The following is a 19,213-nucleotide window of genomic DNA, read 5'->3' on the forward strand; positions in this document are numbered from 1 at the left end:
TGTGACTTCTGCTTCCCATGTCACAAAGCTGCTTCCGCCTGAGTTCAGTGGACTACAGTGGCCTGCACAGCCTCCAGATCTCAGTCTAGAGCTGCTTTCACACATGCACTCCGGACAATGTCTGGATAATGTCCAGACCTGATTATCTGGACATTGTCTGGATTTACCCTTTCACACACGTATCAAAAAACCGGAGATTATCTGTTTCATCAGCTTTGTTTAGACAAGGGGCAGAGCCTGGGTAAAGCGTGGAGGAGGCAGGACGTGACGCAATGACACAATGACGATGCAGAATTTTACAGCACACCCAAGGTGCCGAACAAGGCTACAGACTTATCAGCCGTTGGGCTTTTTTTGGGTTGATACTCCATGAATTTGGACGTATCTGCAATATAAACGAAACAGTGGAAAGGAATAATAAAGAAAGCAGAAACGATTACGAAGCAGCTATGCTCTGGGCACGAAGATCTGGCGCATGATAGAGACGTCATCAACACGTGACACACCCACTCGCTCTCTGTGAATGATCCGGACAATGACCTGCTCTGTTCACACATACCACTCAATCGGACATTACGCTGACTTTGTACTGGGGTGCTGGCTGGGTAAAGTCTGGGTAATGTCGGGGCAAATGATTCGGACATTTTTGTTCACACATACAGCTCCTCCGGGTAATGTCCGATAATTTCAGGATTGCAGTGCATGTGTGAAAGCAGCTGAAAAGAGCTCCTTAGCATGTGGTGGAATGGCAGACTCAATAAATCTGCAGCAACTGTGTGATGATCTATTGTCAACATGAACAAGAATCCGTAAGGAATTTTATGTGCCACAAAGTGGCCAGAGTGTATATCACAGCTCCTGTTAGACATCATAAGGTAAAACAAAGACGCCAAAGGGACAACGACCGAGCGCAGACATAAACGCGCATAATTGGAAATGCAAAACGATCTGCCCGCGAGTCAAGTGGTTTTTTTTTCATCATCTTTGGATGCTCTTCATCGTCGTCCCACAGAGGACGAAGCTCTGGCCTATTAGAGATGAATAATGAGCCTATTGGCAAAGGTGCTCTGTCCAAATATCTCAAATCTGTCCCCAATGATAATGTATTCTCACACGTTGCCAAAAAGGCTCAACACTTGGAAAAGATGGGAAGAGGTGATTCCACTGCAGATATGATATGACTTTCAAAGCAATAGCAGAAAATGTAAAATGTCTGGCGGGGGTAGAGGCTCAGTTTGTTTTGCTGTGATTAATGCTTTGTTCAGCTCTGTGGCTCTGTTTGTTTATTCTAATGGAGCCGCTGACCTGTCGGACCCCCGTCTCGCAAGGAAATGGCAGCCGGAGCCATCGATCACCCCTCGCAACGCTCTCCAGCAGGATTAACCCAGACAAATGAAATAGAGGAAATGGAATAGAAGAAACATGACCTATAACAAATAACAATAAAAGCAGCACCATGCCATTGGCTGTGTGTTTGGTTTTTCTAAAATTTCACAATATTTGAAACGAAAAAATATACATCCCTTGGTTTGACCCAAAAAATTAAAATCTTATATGAGGTTGAAATGGTCCCTAAAATGTCCCATCTCATCTAAGTTAAACCATTTTTTTTATTTTCAATCGAAGTCTATTTTCACAAAAAGGGAAAAAAATTCCCAACAAAAAGTGTTTATAAAATGCAAAAGAAATGCACAACATAAACCCAGTGTGCTTCAAAATAAAGGCGTGCTTCAAAGGCAATGCATACAACAAGAGGCAAAAACGTTTCCTACAACTAAAACAACAACTGGTCCCACCGCTGTTTGGTTTGCAGGAAACATTTTCGTTTTTTTCAATATGCTTTTTCTTTGCTGCTCGCTTTTATTTTGAAGCATGCTGGGTTAATGTCGCGCATTTCTTTTCGTTGCGGAACATTTAGCATTTGGCTTTTGGATCGCTCTTTCCATTTCAAATGAACCATACCCTGGTCGAGTCCACACCGGGCGATCAGAGGGAGAAAGGATCCAAATTTTTGAAGTCAACACCTCACCAGCAGGTCGTCAGACAGGGGGGTGTCTTTTTCACAAAACACAGGCCGAGGATTGATTCATATTATTGCTTGGAAAAAAAAGGAGAACATTTTTTTTTTTCTTTGGAAATGTCAACTCTTGAGGTTCCACTGCAGAAAACAGGTTCTGGCTGTGAGGGTTTTTTGTTATTGAGAGGACATGAAACTAACGTGCCCCGGGAGGACACGGACCTTTCGGAAGCCAGGATGTTTTATTCTCACAACCTGGGAGGTGGTGGACCTATCGGACCCCGGCAGGACGTGGACATATTGGACACCTGGAGGTTATATTCTCGCCACCTGAGAGCATGTGGACCTATCGGACCCCAGGAGGTTTTGTTCTTGGATCCCGGGAGGATATGGACCTATCAGACCCCAGGAGTAGGTGGACCTATCGGACCCCGAGAGTAGGTGGACCGATCGGACCCCAGGAAGCTTTGTTCTTGAACCCCGGGAGAACGTGGACCTATCAGACCCCAGGAGCACATGGACCTATCGGACCACAGGAAGTTTTGTTCTTTGGCCCCGGGAGGAGGTGGACCTATCGGACCCAGGGAGGAGGTGGACCTCTGGGACCCCGGGAGGTTTTGTTCTCTCACCGCGGGAGGACCTCTGTGCTCAGGATCCAGACCTCTCTCTCTCTCTCTCTCTCTCTCTCTTTCTCTCTCTCTGGCAATATCGATCTCAGTGAATAAAACACTCTCTCAATATGGAGCTTCGTTCCCCCCGCCGAGCGGCTGAAAGCAGAGACAAAAAAAACACATTCTGTGGCACCGCTTTCCCCCCGCTTGACTCCCAGCAGCTCCTAGGACATCTTGCATAAAAGACACAAAAACAGCGATTGGAAATGGCACACAGTGCAAAACCCTTCTAGCCCTCCTCCTTCCACCTACCTAGCAGCCATTTTGTCACAGTTTGAGCAGCAGACCACGAAAAGATCAATTATTTAAATTGATTTATAAAATCAAATCAAGGGCAGGTTAACAGTGTTGTTTTCCTCGCTCTTCACTCAGTTTCTGTTGACATCAAAGAGAGGAAGAGGCTTGACATGTGCATCTCGACGGAAAGCAGCAAATCCCCCCTGACATTTGAAATAATTGGAACATGAAAAAGACAATGTTTATACAGATTCAGAGTACATAATGTGCAGAGTTTTGTTTCCACATTATAGGAACAAGCATTATATTGTTATTATTATTATTATTATCATTATTGTTATTATTATTATTATTATGATAATTGTTATTATTATTATTATTGATCATATTTTTATTCTGTCTGTGAGTGATTCACGGGGAGGGAAAATAACCTCTTCACACTTAAAATGTCAGACCTAGAAAAAAAAAGAGGAAAAAAGATTGCTTTTGTTATATCAAGAATTTTTTTGCAAATAAACACACATAGGGAATTGATTCACCGTATCTTTTTTTTTTTTTTTTTTTTACATTATCACAGGCACTAGCCGCCTTTTGGTCCACCGGTATCTATCCATCCGTCGATTTATATATCTATCTCTCTCATCCTTCACTCTTCACTTTGCTTCTATTTTATCTAGTTTTCCCTGAGCCTTGGAATGACTTTAAAAGTAGTCAAATGATTTTTTCCCATATATCATTTATTTATTTAGTAATTAATTAATTTGTGTATTAATCTATGATCTATGTATTTAATATTAAATAGTACACAGTCTCTCTCTTCATGACGTCTATGGTAGTGTATCGGGGGGTTGTTTTTCTCCTCCCTCCTCCTCAGTGGTCCTTGGTTTTCTGTTTGTTTGGAACGTAGGGCAGTACAGTCTGGGTGCTCTTGTCCGACACAGTCTGCGTGCTGCTGTTTCGTAGCAGTTTTTTGCGGCAGCCGGGGTTTAGGAGCCCCTTCCTGGGCAGCGTGTGGGCTCCCGTGGCGGTCGCCGCCGCATTCACGGTCCCGGCCGCGGTCGCCGTTGCAGCGGCCTTCAGCGGCGACGGGACATCGTAAGGAGAAGGGTCCAGGCAGTTGTGGAGGAACGAGAACTCGGAGGAGCAGGAGAAGGAGCGCTTGGGGAGGTCCGAGCCCGGAGGAGCCGAAGCCCGACTAGGAGGAGGAAGACGGGACTCACGGCCAGTGTCCGGTGTCCGGTCCATCTCCGCTTCCTCCTCCTCCTCCTCCTCCTCCTCCTCCTCTTCCTCCCCCATCTCCTCCATCTCCTCCTCTTCCTCCTCCTCCTCATCCTCCTCATCGTCGTCGCAGCACAAGGCGTGGTACAGTATCTTGTCGCTGAAGCGGACCCGCTCCCTGGTCCCGGACGTGCGACCGGACGTCTTGTGGCTGTGCGTGGAGCTGCTGGCCTCCTCACTGGATGAGTCCGGGGTGGCGATGCGGGGTCCGTTGGGGATGGGGAGCCCCCCGTTCATCTGGGAGTAGGCCGAGGCGGTGGTGGTGGTGGTGGTGGTCTGGGTGGGGGTGTGGGTCTGGGTCTGCGTCTGCGTCTGAGTCTGCGTCTGAGTCTGGGTCTGTGTCTGGGTCTGGGTCTGGGTCTGGGTCTGAGTCCCAGTCCCGTTGTCCTCACCGGGCCTGCGTGCGGAGGTCCCGGTGGCGGCCTCCAGGTAGCTGCAGAACTCCCAGCTGTCGGAGAGCAGGTCCGGGTTAAGGAAGTCCAGTCGGAAGGCCTCCCCCAGGCCCCGCTCGCTGCTGGAGGTGCTGCTGGCCGTGGCCACCGTCCAGTCATCCGGCTCCAGGTCAAACTCAAAGTCCGACGTCAGCTTGTCGATCTGACCCACCACCTGGGAAGGAGAGAGAGAGAGAGAGGAACCAGCTGATGAGACTGGGATGATACGAGGAAATGGGTTTTCAAACTGCAAACTGGGTCAAATTCTATTTTTAAATTCTTTATTAAGGTTGTCTTTGCCCTAGTTAGGTGTTTAACGGCGGGGCACGCTGAACAATAAAAATGTGTGCCAACAGGAACGGATCGTCGACGCTGAAGTTAATTAAGAGCACAAATTCCAAAATGTTTTCTTGAAACCGTACGTTTCTAGCTACTCCGCCTTCTGGCGCTCCATCCATCAAACACAGGAGCTCCTGTAGATGGACCACCTCAGACAGGTTGGCTTAACCACAACGAATGTGGTTGATTTACACCTTGCACCTAAATAAATATTTTTTCCAGAATTTGAAATGATTCCATTCACAACACAGAGCCGAGCGAACCGACAATTCTGACTTGTGTCACACCGAAGAAGTCAAACAAACAAAGAGTCGGACAAATTGAACAAATCTTTTGCACTGAGTCACTCATCAAGAGCCGAATCTTTAAAAAATCATCACCCCTCACTGCCTGAGGCTTCCTGACACACCACCCTCCATCCATCTGCAGGAGAAGTCGAGTCGTCAGTAAACTGCGTACTGAAAGGTTTCGCGCATGTAGCTAAGGACGGCTTTTACCTTTGCTCAGCGCATCAATTTTTTTCCCCCCGTATTTAATGTAAAAGCATTTGGTTTGGTTTTTTTTTTTGGGGGGGGGGGTTTGCTACCTCAAAATTTCAGGCACCGGCAGCCACGAGCATTGAGTGTTTCATGAATAAAAAGCACTTCAGCTCAAATCACGACTCACTTGCTGACAGCACACAACATCCCAGCCCTCAATACTTGACATTTTCGTACCTTTAATCAGCACGTTCTGCTCTCAGCACCCGTCCATTACGGAAAAAACATTAGGCCTGACGATCAGGCCTAATGTTTTGAACTCGGCGGGGAAAGAGAACACGTGCGTCCCCAATTGGAACATAATTGCTCCTAGACGTCGGATGAAGTTAAATTCTACTGGACTTATGGATTTATGTTCTTTTTTTTTCTGCTCCTACAATTATTTGTGCTGTTTGCTTCCTGGCTCTGGTCTTTTTCTTCTCTTTTGTTCCGCTGAGGGACCAAGGTTGTTAAAACATGCTTATTTACATAAATATTCAAATTATATTCTAATTGATTGTTGACTTAGATTTGTATTGTTGTTCATTGGAATGTGTCGTATATTTGGAACACCATTAAAGATATTAGTGATTTCAGAATGTGCATTTTCGTTAATATACCACAGTAATGGAGAGTATCCTTGTTTTTACAATAATAATACTTATTATAGTTATTATATCATTATTAGTTGTAGTGCAGCACCTTTGATACACAACATTCAAATCAACATTAATAGAAGGCAATCAAATAGCAACAATAAAAAAACAAAACAAGCAACACCTATTTAATAAAAACAAGTAAATATACTCAATTTCAGTTTTGTTCATCAATTTAGACCCTTTGAAGGATCACGATTACAAATCAAGAATAATGCTTTTAACGGCCACCAGTTCATCATAAAGTCTCACGCCTTCATGTGGGATTAGCAATAGATATTTTTTGAGCCACTCTAACGTCACTATAAGACGCTCGTAACGAACCGATCTTTAAAAAGAGTTGTTTTTTGGTGAGTTGCGAACTGCGGCGACACACGGGCTCTACTGAGCTTCAACTCTCGATTTGTGAATGAAAACAGCTGTAAGAGTGGGAAAAATGAACAAATCTTTTCACTGAGTCATTCGTAAAGAGCCGAAAAGAGACAAACTTTTCATCAGTACGGTACAATATGTGGATATAAACATAGTATTCTCCTGCTGATGAGCTATTTTATTCGTCAAGTGACCTCCCTGTGTCTGAAATTATAAATGAAAAAAGCTTAAAGGTATTAAAACTCAACGGCAAAAGGAACTTGTTTGCACATCCACATTTCCTCTCTTTAAACGACCCGTTTTCCACGGCTCCTCCAAATAACGAAATAACAGTCGGACATGAATGCATACACCAGAGGAATCTGTCTGAGAGCAGATACGCTGCCTTTTTATTTCTTTATAAGCGCCGTGGTGTCAGATGTCTGGTGAATTGTAGCGTCTGTGTGTGGCTGTGCGGATCTGCCAGCCAGTGAAGTGGTGGCGGGGTCCGCCGCTCCCTCCCGGGCTCGGCTGCCTCTCGCTTGGCAGGCCCAGCGGGAGCCCGGCTGCATGGATCCACTAATCCTGCAATCCTTGAATGGCAGTTCAACCTGCTCCCTGTGTGATTTAGGGAGGTGTTACTACCCGGTGGCTCCTAGCTTTGTTTATTTAATTACTCATCGTGAGAAAAGGATTTAATTTAATCAATGTTTCAAACAATGATCAGTTTTTTTGTTTTGTTTTTGTTCCGCAATCCTTCAGTTGCACTACAGCAGGTCTGATGTATCTGTTTCTACTGGCAACTACTAGAACACTTCATATATTATATACTATACTATATAATACTTACTATATACTATGTACATACTATGTACTATATGCTGTGTACTATATGATGTATGCTATATACTATGTACTATATACTATACAGTATACTATGTACTATATGCTATATACTACATTATCAATCAATTATCACACACACACACACACACACACACACACACACACACACACACACACACACACACACACACACACATATATTATATCCTTCATTGTGAAATACTTGAGCTCCGAGGATAATTCTGCTCCAAGTGTGTGGGCTCTAAGTCTTTTTCACAGATGGGTCCAAAGCAGCAACAATGATCAGTTACTTTATTAGGAGTCGCAGCACATTGCAGCGGCAACTAAGCAACCAAGCACCAGCAGCTACAGAGACAGTTGCACCAGAAGTGCTTCACTGTTGGACAGGAGCTGGACGGGAGACGACCTGAGCAGATTGGCAAGAAGAAAACTGGGCTTTGTTCAACTTTCAAACAAGCAACAACGCTGTGGTGAAAAAACCGACTGGGGGGGAAGATCCATTCACCTACTGTTCTCCAGTGGGAGATGCTTCTTCCCAAAATGGAGGAAAAATAAGCATGAAGAAAATATTCACACAGATCAATACTCAATACCGAGAAGGCGAAACTGTTCTACTTTCACGGCACAAAAACTCCGAGTGTGAAACTGCGGACAAGGTTCTACGACCAACATGATAATCGAAAAACAGAATGAGAGCTGAACTTCAGCCAGGGATAACTTCTTGCGGTGATGTTGAATTTCAACAATTTTCTGTCGGAATAACACAGCGAGCACAAGTGCCAGGAGTTGACTGGACGCCCCCATGCACCCGGCACATCACTTTAGAGGAACTGCCAGTGTGTTCACACAAAAACTGTCAACACGCCCGCCAAAACGGAGCGCCAGGAAATGGTGGAGCTTCGCGGAACTTCCGCTTCTGGTGTGGCCCTAACTCCACAGCCCGGTTGCCAGCATTCCCGCGAAGCCAACGAAACCATCATCAAGAAGAATGGCCAGTGACCAATCCCAACACCCAATTGACCAATTCCAAATTGCCAAAAGCCCAATTGACCCATTCCAAAACCACAAGCCCAAATGACATTTCCAAAACCCACCCGTCACTGGTTTATTTTGCCAACTTGGACAAGGTTCACCGCCAGCATAACGAAAAAAAACCCCATCATAACAAGACTCTGTTTAGCTGCTGAACTCTCATTCCCTGAATGCAAAAGCTTGACCGACGTTATAACAGGCGGCCAACGGTTGCCAGGTGGCAAATGGAGCATCGAGTCAAGCTCCGTCGACCTCACGAGGAGTCAAGGAAAAGCTGCAAAAATATTTCCGTTGGCGACAAATTAGCCGCCTTGGCTTGAGGAAAAAGATGGAGTAGGATGTTAACAGAATCGCATCTCAGCACAAAAAACAACTACACCGCTTTCCAAATCATTATGCAAATGATATTTTTCTCTGATTTTCCTAAATAGTTCATGCAAATCACAATCAGTATAATTTCAGTCATCAACCGTTGGGGTATAATTCGAATGTTATCGAACAAACCTCCCAATAATAACAGTATTTTTTTCAAAAATAAAAAACTCAAAATGCACTGTTCCAAATTATTATGCACAACAGAGTTTCAAAACATTTTATAGGTTGTAAAGAACTGAAAATGGTCATTTGTTGAATGTGCAGCATTAGGAGGTCATATTTACTGATATCAAAAGCTATTTCAATTAAAAACAGCTTAACAGGCCAAGTTACAGGTTAACATATCACCTTCACAATTCTTGCGTCCATTGAACTTGGTAGTTTTTGGAGAGTTTCTGCTTGAATTTCTTTGCAGGACGTCAGAACAGCCTCCCAGAGCTGCTGTTTTGATGCCAACTGCCTCCCACCCTCATAGATCTTTAGCTTGAGGATGTTCCAAAGGTTCTCAATAGGGTTGAGGTCAGGGGAGGATGTGGGCCACACCATGAGTTTCTCTCCTTTTATGCCCATAGCAGCCAATGACACAGAGGTATTCTTTGCAGCATGAGATGGTGCATTGTCATGCATGAAGATGATTTTGCTACGGAAAGCACGGTTCTGCTTTTTGTACCATGGAAAAGGTGGTCAGTCACAAACTCTATATACTTTGCTGAGGTCAATTCCACACCTTCAGGGACCCTAAAGGGGCCTACCAGCTCTCTCCCCATGATTCTGGCCCAACACATGACTCCGTCACCTCCTTGCTGACGTTGCAGCCTTGTTGGGACATGTTGGTCATCCACCAACCATCCACTACTCCATCCATCTGGACCATCCAGGGTTGCACGGCACTCATCAGTAAACAAGACTGTTTGAAAATGAGTCTTCATGTATTTCTGGGCCCACTGCAACCGTTTCTGCTTGTGAGCATTGCTTAGGGGTGGCCCAATAGTAGCTTTATGCACAACTGCAAGCCTCTGGAGGATCCTACACCTTGAGATTCATGGGACTCCAGAGGCACCAGCAGCTTCAAATACCTGTTTGCTGCTTTGTAACAGCATTTTAGCAGCTGCTTTCTTGATCCAATGAATTTGTCCGGCAGAAACCTTCCTCATTCTGCCTTTATCTGCACCAACACGTCTGTGCTCTGAATCAGCCACAAATCTCTTCACAGTACGATGATCACGCTTTAGTTTTCGTGAAATATCTAATGTTTTCATACCTTGTCCAAGGCATTGCACTATTTGAGGCTTTTCGGCAGCAGAGAGATCCTTTTTCTTTCCCATACTGCTTGAAACCTGTGGCCTGCTTAATAATGTGGAACGTCCTTGTTAAGTGGTTTTCCTTTAATTGGGCTCACCTGGCAAACTAATTATCACAGGTGTCTGAGATTGATTTCAGTCCAAAGAGCCCTGAGACACAATACCATCCATGAGTTGAATTGAAAAACGAAAAATTAAATGTTTATGACACTTAAATCCAATTTGCATAATAAGTTGGAACGCGGTGTATATAATAACTCCTCATTAAGCCACGGCGAATGTTTCTGCAGGACCCTGTTAGTGTCGCCATAACAACCGGTGCTTCCGTAGACTTCCGTATTTTTGCAGTGTGAGTTCATCGCCGGGTCGTTAAGGACGCGATTAACCGCCGACACGGAGCGATGGCTGACAATGCAAAATAAAATAATAATAAGGAAAAACAGGTGAAGCACCTTGTCACAGAACCAGGTGCGGTGCCGTCGCTTCTCCGACCGTTTTCACCTCCGTGTGGAATCACCATCCATTGGGGAATTGGGAATCTGTTTCTCTTTTTCGGTTTTAGAGCGAGCACCCGAGATCTGTCAAAACGAATCACGTCGCCTTTTTCGTCCTATTTGTCCAGTTCATTCCAGTCCTTCTATTACATGAGAATAGTCAATGGAAAGGTCAAAAGGGGCAAATGTACAAAGATGATGGGTGAGGGAAAACGCGGGAAGGAACTGACTTTTTCGAACAAGTCGCTCAAATGTTTTTTACTTGATAATAGTCAGACGCTTCACCGACTTGCTGAGCCATTTTAACGACGCACTGAAAACAACTCAGTTTAGCAAGTAAATTAAATTTAGTCGTTCAAGCGAGATGCTGAAAATAAGTCATTTTAACGAGATGAGTCATTTCAACATAAAACTGGAAATAAGTTGTGAGATTGACTTCGACCTTGGATAAAAGCTGTTTCAACATCTCAAATCATCTACAGTAAACAACTGAACGGGACCACACGTCCATCCATCCGTCCATCCATCCATCCATCCATCCATCCATCCATCCATCCATCCATCCATCAACCATTCATCCATCAATCCGTCTATCATCCATTCATCCATCATCCATCGATCCACCATCCATCCACCATCCATTCATCCATTCATCAATCTATCATCCATCCACCCATCCATCCATCCACCATCCATTCATCCATCTAGCATCCATCCATCCATCATCCATCCATCCATCATCCATTCATCGTGCATCCATCCATCTATCCATCCATCTATCCATCATCCATCCATCCACCCATCATCCGTCCATCTATCATCCATCCAAAGCAGGTGCGAGAAGTTCATATCTGCCTAATCTGCTAAAAAATACCTGGATGATCACCATTATGATGCTGGGATTGATTTCCAATGGAGGAATAATGCATGTTTCATATTAAAACACACCGTGTTGTTGTTCCTTTCTTTTGAAATTCTCACAAATGCTTTCCAGTGCTGCTCTTTCTTTCATGTCAGTTCGTGGGTTTTTTAGACAAATATAAGAATGGCCTTCCACGCTGGCACGGCCGTAATATTCTGAAATATATATTGAGTGGTTGAAAACGCTGGTTAATTTACTTTAGCTTATACTTTTGCATTTTAAGGAAGGAGTGTGTTTTGTTTTTCATTTTAAACCTTGGTTTGAATTTACTGTGTTGCAAATGTAAGCAAGTTGATTCAAATTTATTTAATTGAAATAAGATATTCTTTAATTGACATTCTGGAAAAAAAACACTGTCTGTTTGACACCTTAATAGCCCTCCCTAGGGCTGTTTATTTTTATCTACATTTTTCATCATCAGCTACGAGATGATGTAACACTCCTCTGTATGAAACGTCTACATTTTCTCATCCGATCACCTCAGTGTGTTTGGCGGCATCTTGCCCTAATTTCAGTCTACACAGACATAGCCTCATGTACTTCAAATCATAATAAAAAAAAGAGTTCTCATCAGCTTCTGCAATGCATTATTTCGAATGTACTGTATCTATATTTTATTATTATTATTTTCAGATTTAGATTCAACTCAAAAAACTACTCGTCACTCTGGTCATTGTTGTTTGAAGGACCGACATTGAATGTTATAAATACTAATATTTATACATAAATTACACATATTAATAATATTAATATCATAAATAATATTAAACAAATAAAGACAAATATTTAATAAAATGTTAAAAAAAAATTGAAACTAAATATTATAAATATTTACAATTGTTACTGTCATTGTTGCATCAGTATGCATGGTGGGACAGTAATAAGGGTCATTGTAAATATTTTCTGTCAGAGAATTTGTTCCTAACTCTGATGTAAATGACTCTGCACCGTATCAGTTTGCGCGCGCGCGTGTGTGTGTGCGTGCATGTGTGTGTGTGTGCGTGTGAGTGTGTGTGCGTGTGTCTGTGTGTGTGTGTGTGTGTGTGTGTGTGTGTGTGTGTGTGCGTGCGTGTGTGTGTGTGCGTGCGTGTGTGTGTGTGTGTTGGGGGTGTGGTCCTAGATTCGGTGCGGCCATCTTGATTGGCGAGATGTGTCGCTTGGCGTTGGCACGGGGGGGATGAAGTGTCCTTTGAAGTGTTTGCTGGGAGCGTTGTTGCTGTAATTATCCTGTCATGAGAGCGGGACTGTAAGCCTGAGACCTCATTAGGCACATGCCTCCCTCCCTCCTGCTTTTTCATCTTTTACCCTCCAAAAAAAATAAAAATAAATTTAAAAAAATAGAAAACACCGCTCGTCTTTTACGGCTCAGGCCTTTAAAGGAAGTGTGAGACGAGACGCGAGACGAGCCAACACCCCTCGACAAGCCGCTCATCAACAGCATCCTAAGAAACTTGGCCGCTTTTAATCGCCGTCATTTATCCCTGGAAGGGAAGGTGGTGGGGAAATCAGCCACTTGCTTCTCCTAATACTCTCAGTGTACGTTGGTTAATTTCGGCTCCATTAGACCAGGGCCAGCCCCCTCCCCACCTGCTGTTTGGCAAATAGTGACTTTTATTGGAAGGCTTTCAGTATAATTAAAGCAAGGGCTGCGAGTCGTACGCCGGGCGAGAGAAGCCAGATGAGACCTCTGGCGCCTGCCGTCGGCCGACGGGGGAGTCCGGGGGGTGAGGCATACGGAGGAACTGGCAGCCGAGCGACGGCCATTTATTTCAGGTTCTCCTCCATCGCTCCTATCTGTGTGTGAAGAGAGGGAGAGAGAGAGAGAGAGGTCTGCCGCTGCTGGTGTTAATGACCAGAAATAGATGGAAGTGTCACGCAACGGGGGCTCCTCACTCAGTCTGCTTCCCATTTGTGTTTTCATTAACAGTATGGTGTCTTTTTAAGTGTGTGTGTGTGTGTGTGCGTGTGTGTGTGTGTGTGTGTGTGTGTGTGTGTGTGTGTGTGTGTGTGTGTGGTTGGGGTTTTAAGATGTCCTGTAGCTGGTGTTGGGTGCCGGAGAATCTCTCCGGCCCCGTGAAAAAGCGACAAAAAGGCTCCGAGCCCAATCCAGCGGTAAATCCTCTGACCTGGCACTTCCAAATGCCAAGTCTCTCTCTACAAGACAAACCAGTGAGCGGAGAATCACCCAATCGACCTTATCTGGAGGAAAAACAGCATCATTTCAGCTCCAAATCGATATATACATATACGTCTGCGGTTCCTGAGATAGCTCTATTTGCACCTATGGGTGTTTGTATTTACATCTGTGTATCTGCCAGGACACTAATTACAGAGTAAAACTCTAACAAGAATAACATATAATAAACATGTATTTGTTATTCAGCTATTTGCGGCACTCAATCAGGAGAGTGATTAACATGATGAATGGATGATCATTAAGCTGATTTGCTTGTAGACAATTTTTGTAAATAAATCACCATCTACCATTAGTCAGTGTTGGTCTAGCTGCTATTCTATTTAAAGAAAATCAATAAAATGCGGTGTCCCCCAGGGGTCTTTACTTGGCCCCTGTGTTATTTACAGTAGTACAATATGTTACCACTCTGAGATATGACGTACAAAGATGGCATTAGCGTTTACTGTTATGCTGATGACACCCAAGACGACCTTAAAACTAACTAACTAACCTGGGCTCTCGAGGCATGTCTTTCTTAAATTAAACCATGGATGTCATCGAAATCCCAAAATTTCTCTTAGAATCGCTTTTGTGAAACCAAAACAAATTTGAGGTAACCTAGTACTCGCTGGATCTCAAAGTGAATATGATTAACATTTCATGAGATCTAAGAGAAAATGTAAAAAAGAGATGCCAACATGCAGCCATGCTTTATCTAAACAAAGTAAAAATGTGGTCAGGATGGTGAAAACAGACATAAAAGCTTAAATCGAATCCTTCAAACACTGAAAAAATATAGAATAAAAATATATAAATAAATTATTGAATAACAATGGAAAATATCCTTGTTCCTCGTTGTTGGTTAACGTTTTAGGATAATATAGGGCATGTAAGGAAAATGCTGCTGATTTTTTTAACATTAACATTACATTTTCTTTAACAATGCATAATGATCCTGCATTTTGGAACCACGACTCACACCACTCAGTCTTCGAATACAAGTTACACGAGTGTTTATGAGCCAGAAAATGTCTCCATTGTGGTGCTTACAGCAGCGTTGTTCAGTGGGACAGATAAGCACTTTGGATATTAAGCTTTTTCATTGAAAAGAGCGCAAGTTCCAGGTCGCTTTGAATTGTGCACAAACAGCAGGTCCCAAAATGTCTAATCACTGGAATAATACGGGATATGTTATTCCCGTATTCATTTCTAGCTTCTAAAGCATAATATGTTATACTTTCACTCCCTGCGACATCAAGGCATATAATGACAACGTTGGCGTTTAGATAATGAAGCCGGAAGAGGATGAGGCGTTGTTGTTATAAGGTTAATGTTGAAGTTTCCGATGTGAAAATGCCTGTGTGGCAGACGAGGGGGCGTGGTTGGGCCACGGTCTGCAGGTGACCGTGCTGGCGCAGCCGGTCAGCCCGGTCAGCCTCATTGAGCGCTGATTAGTCGGACCCGGCTGGGAGAGTTTTCTCATTGTCTTGTCCCGTCTTGCAGCGGGCAACGCGTGGTGCGCGAGGCGCCGACGCCCGCGGACCGGAGCGCGACACCAGGAGAAACGGAGACACCGAGCGTTCCTTTTTGATTTGACGCCCCTGCTTTGCCAGCGAGCCTTTTTGTCACGATCGGTAATAACGCTCACGCCATGTCGGTGCCCCGGCGCCAGAAAGACTCCGTCTCCCTCCTTAAACCCGTAGCTGTGGGTAGGGACTCCCACAACATGTTAGTAAAGTGACATTAAAATCACATTATTCATCTCCTGAGTAATATTCATATTTCAAAACATTCCACTCGATGCCTGGTGTTAGGATGGATGGATGGATGCAGTGATCTGAGCTGAAACTCCAAGCTGATATTGACATGACTAGCTCTTCTTTTCCCTCTTCTTCTCTCCCCCTAAACAATTTGTCACCGCTTCCAGGAGCTTCCAAACATTTTTATCCGTGACAATCTGCGGCGGGGCGGTCGCCTCGGAGAGGAGTGACAAAATATGTCACAGCGCGTCTCTCTCACTCGGTGGCTCTCGCCGAGGCCGCCGCGGATGTCTCCGAGTACGGCGCGGCGTTATCAGATGTGGCACTTCCCGAAAGCTCCACCCAGAACTTTCGCACAGACCCATTTGCAAACAAATTCACTGGGAGATATCCTCGCCCCGCCAGGGAGCCATCTGGCGTCCACTCCACTCGTACCTGCTTCCAAAGCGCCGGATCCTCGTCTCTATTTAGAGGCACGCGCGCGCGCGCGCACACACACACACACACACACACACACACCAACAAAGAAATTCCAAATCTTTTTTCTAAAACTGTTGAATCTCCATTGGTCATCAGCGTGACAGATGACAACATGTTTCTCACCATAATGATCATGTTGTGAGTGAGTTGCTTCCCACGGCTTCCTTCGCCTTGTTCTGAATCTGCCCCCCGCACCCACACACACACACACACACACACACACACACACACACACACACACACACACAACACACACACTAGCTGCGTCATCTCATGAATACATGAAGTGACAATAACAAAATGCAACCCATGAGAAAATGATGAAAGATGTCCAAGTATATGACAAAATATAAAATCGTAAGGTAATGTAGTCTAATTGTAGCCAAATGCTTTTGGAAATATAACTTTTTGTTTTCATATTAGCCTATTTCAATGATAGAAACAGGGCAATAGCACCGGTAATGTCATCAATTGGCTACATATGCAATTCTGTTAAAACACAAGATTCTGAGAAGATACATTTATATATATAGTGTGTGTGTAGATATTATAGTAGTTGAATATAAATAAGCATATACAGTATACAGATCAAATATAGATACCATACATACGTCTGTATACGTGAGTTCAGTCACTTTATTGACCATGGTGGAATATTAAAAATGTTCAACTTAAAATACGGACATCTAATCTTCAAAACTAAATTAAGAACATTCGACCAAAACGTTTCTCTGAACCTCTGACCCAGGGTGTAGTTCAAACGCCTGTGATGGATCAAACTCCTGTGATGGATCAAACTCCTGTGCATCCCGAGTGGAGAAGACTTAGGTGTTATATGACTTTCCCAAGACTAGCGAGGTGTCATCGACAAAGAGTGAGATCATCCCGGAGAAGTCATTGATCTCCAAGGGTGCGGCGCTGAAAGTCCTGTTCCATCCGGCTGGACACAGAACTTTCAAGATCTGAAGCGCGGCGCTCGCCGTATGTTGCCCACTACGAAGGCAAGCGAATCCAAAACCAAAAGGACGTTTGCGGTCACAAAGAATAGATCGGACCCCGATCCGCTACACATCAACGGGGACTGTGTGGAAAGGCTGCCTTCAGGGTCTCAGGCACGCACATCGCTGAATATCTCTCTCCTGGACCACCGACACCGCCGCCAAGAAGACGCAGCAGCGACTCCACTTCCCAAGTTCCTCAGGGAAAAAAAAAACAAGCTGCAGGGGAAGCTGCTGCCGTCCTTCTACCGCTGCTCCACCCAGAGCGTGCTGGTGTACGGCATCTCTGCGTGGTACGCCGGCTGCTCGGCGGCGGAGGGAGGAACCCTTTAGAGGGTCATCAATACCGCCCAGAAGACCACCGGCTGAATCTGTCCTCCAAAGAGGGCATTCAGCCCTCGCTGCCTCAGTATCGCAGCCAACCCGCTGAAAGACCCCCCCCCCCCGCCATGGACATCGTCTGCTTGACCTGCCACCCCTCTGGGCGGCTCTTCAGGTCCGAACCATGGACAAACAGAGCTAAGAGCAGATTTTTCTATCTAGATTTTACTATTTCATTATCTGCACTACAATGCTTACAATTATATTTATGGAACATTGCACAGATGTCTACGTTCCAACTGCACTTCTGTTTGTATATATTCATAACTGCGCTGCTTGTATATAGGGCCAGTGCAATTCAGAAATTGTGCAATATCCTGAAGTGCAATATCTCAGCTGCTACTATTTCTTTTTATTTTTGCTGTATTGTTTTATAGCTTATCGTTGTATAAGTAACAGCAAACACACACCCACACCCACACCCACATGCGCACACACACACATATATATATATATATATATATATATATATTATTTATAGATAAGTTAGCTTGTTCTTTTCTATTTTTAATTGCTGTTTGTTATGGCCACCGTCAGGGTGGCTACTCAGTATCGTTGTACTCATGTGCAATGACAATAAAGGAATTCCATTCTGTTCTATCTTCTATTCTACGGATAAAGAAAAAGTCCCACAAATACAAAGACGCTGCCTTTGAATGTGAAATTAGTCATTGGAAAAATATCCAGATGGGAAGGCATGGCTACCATTCAAAAAGCTTTTTAAAGCCTCCCACCCACCTCGCCTTTTTGAAACATTTCATCAGGCATCTTTGCGTGAGAGCAATTAGTCGATGTGTGTGCATCAACTGCTTTAATTATATATTGGAAAATTAAACATACGCTCTGAGTCGTATTGATTACTTGCATATTTGTCGAGTCCTTCACCGAATATACACTGTATATGTGTAGTTGAAAAGTACAGAATGAACAGAGGGCTCTGCTGGTGCCCTTGTTCTATCAATTCTCCTGATTTGCTGTTTTGTTGGGGGGGGGGGGGGGGGGGGGTATGTGTGTGTCTCATGATAATTATAGGTTAGAGAGTTGGCAGCGTGGTGTTGTGTTGTGTGGGGAAGAGCTGCTTCATCACACCAGGCCCTTCCGGCAAAAAGAGCCTGGTAAACAAAACTCACCAAAGGGAGTAAACAACAAGTACAAAACGTTATTTGTTGTGGGTAGTCACTATTAAAGCACATACAGTAAAACACAGTTTAAGGGTACAGCTCCTGCTTCTTGCAATTTCGGTTTCGGCTGGACCAATGAGTGCCAAGAAAGCCAAAAAAAAAAACAAGATAAAAAAAAATTGCATTTTTTCCTCAAACCCAGTGTAATGTACCTTTTTTTTTTTTTACATTTTTTTCTTGCTGGCCACCCTTTCACAAAGTCAGCGACAGTCATTTGTAATGAGGAATATCCAGGATGCTTCAGCGATTGATTTTCTTGATATGTTTGATTTGATGTTTGAGAGTGTTCGTAGAAAGACAAAAAATCGTCTCAAATCGTAAATATCACTACTCGTATTTTGGATTAGTCGTAAGTAGATGCAGTGGTAAGTCGAGGTACCACTGTATAAGCATTAGAATAGCTGTGTGTTAAAGCACTGTTAACAGGTTCACATAGATGGAGATGGGAGCAGCGTGGTGAGCTCCCCTGGATTCGAGGGACTGATAAAACGATTCAAGACCACAAATATAATATAAATACATAAATATGATAATATACTACAAAAATAATATAAACAGATTACCCTCAGCATCATATTTGGGAATTGTCCCAGGACCAGACAGAAAAAGTTGAGCTGAAGAAACTTCCCTTGGCTGCATTTGAACCAAAGTGAATTGTGGATTGAATTATTGTCATACCAGACAATGTTGGTTTTTTTTTGAGAAATAAATGTTATTATGACGAGAAAAGGATCAATTCTGACAGTTA

General features: G+C 43.9%; 1 protein-coding gene across 1 annotated transcript in view; it reads right to left on the reverse strand.

Moving 5' to 3' along the window:
* Positions 1-3,795: 3,795 nt before the first annotated feature.
* The window catches only part of insyn1 (inhibitory synaptic factor 1), a gene marked incomplete at both ends in the record, with an annotated part of 44,575 nt that continues 29,157 nt past the window's right edge, over positions 3,796-19,213 (reverse strand). Inside the window, one exon of the mRNA XM_079997452.1 lies at positions 3,796-4,809. Coding sequence (XP_079853578.1) covers positions 3,796-4,809 — 1,014 coding nt within the window. The remainder of the gene's footprint in view (positions 4,810-19,213) is intronic.

This window comes from Zeus faber (genome assembly GCF_960531495.2).
Source record: "Zeus faber genome assembly, chromosome: 3".
Lineage (NCBI taxonomy): Eukaryota > Metazoa > Chordata > Actinopteri > Zeiformes > Zeidae > Zeus > Zeus faber.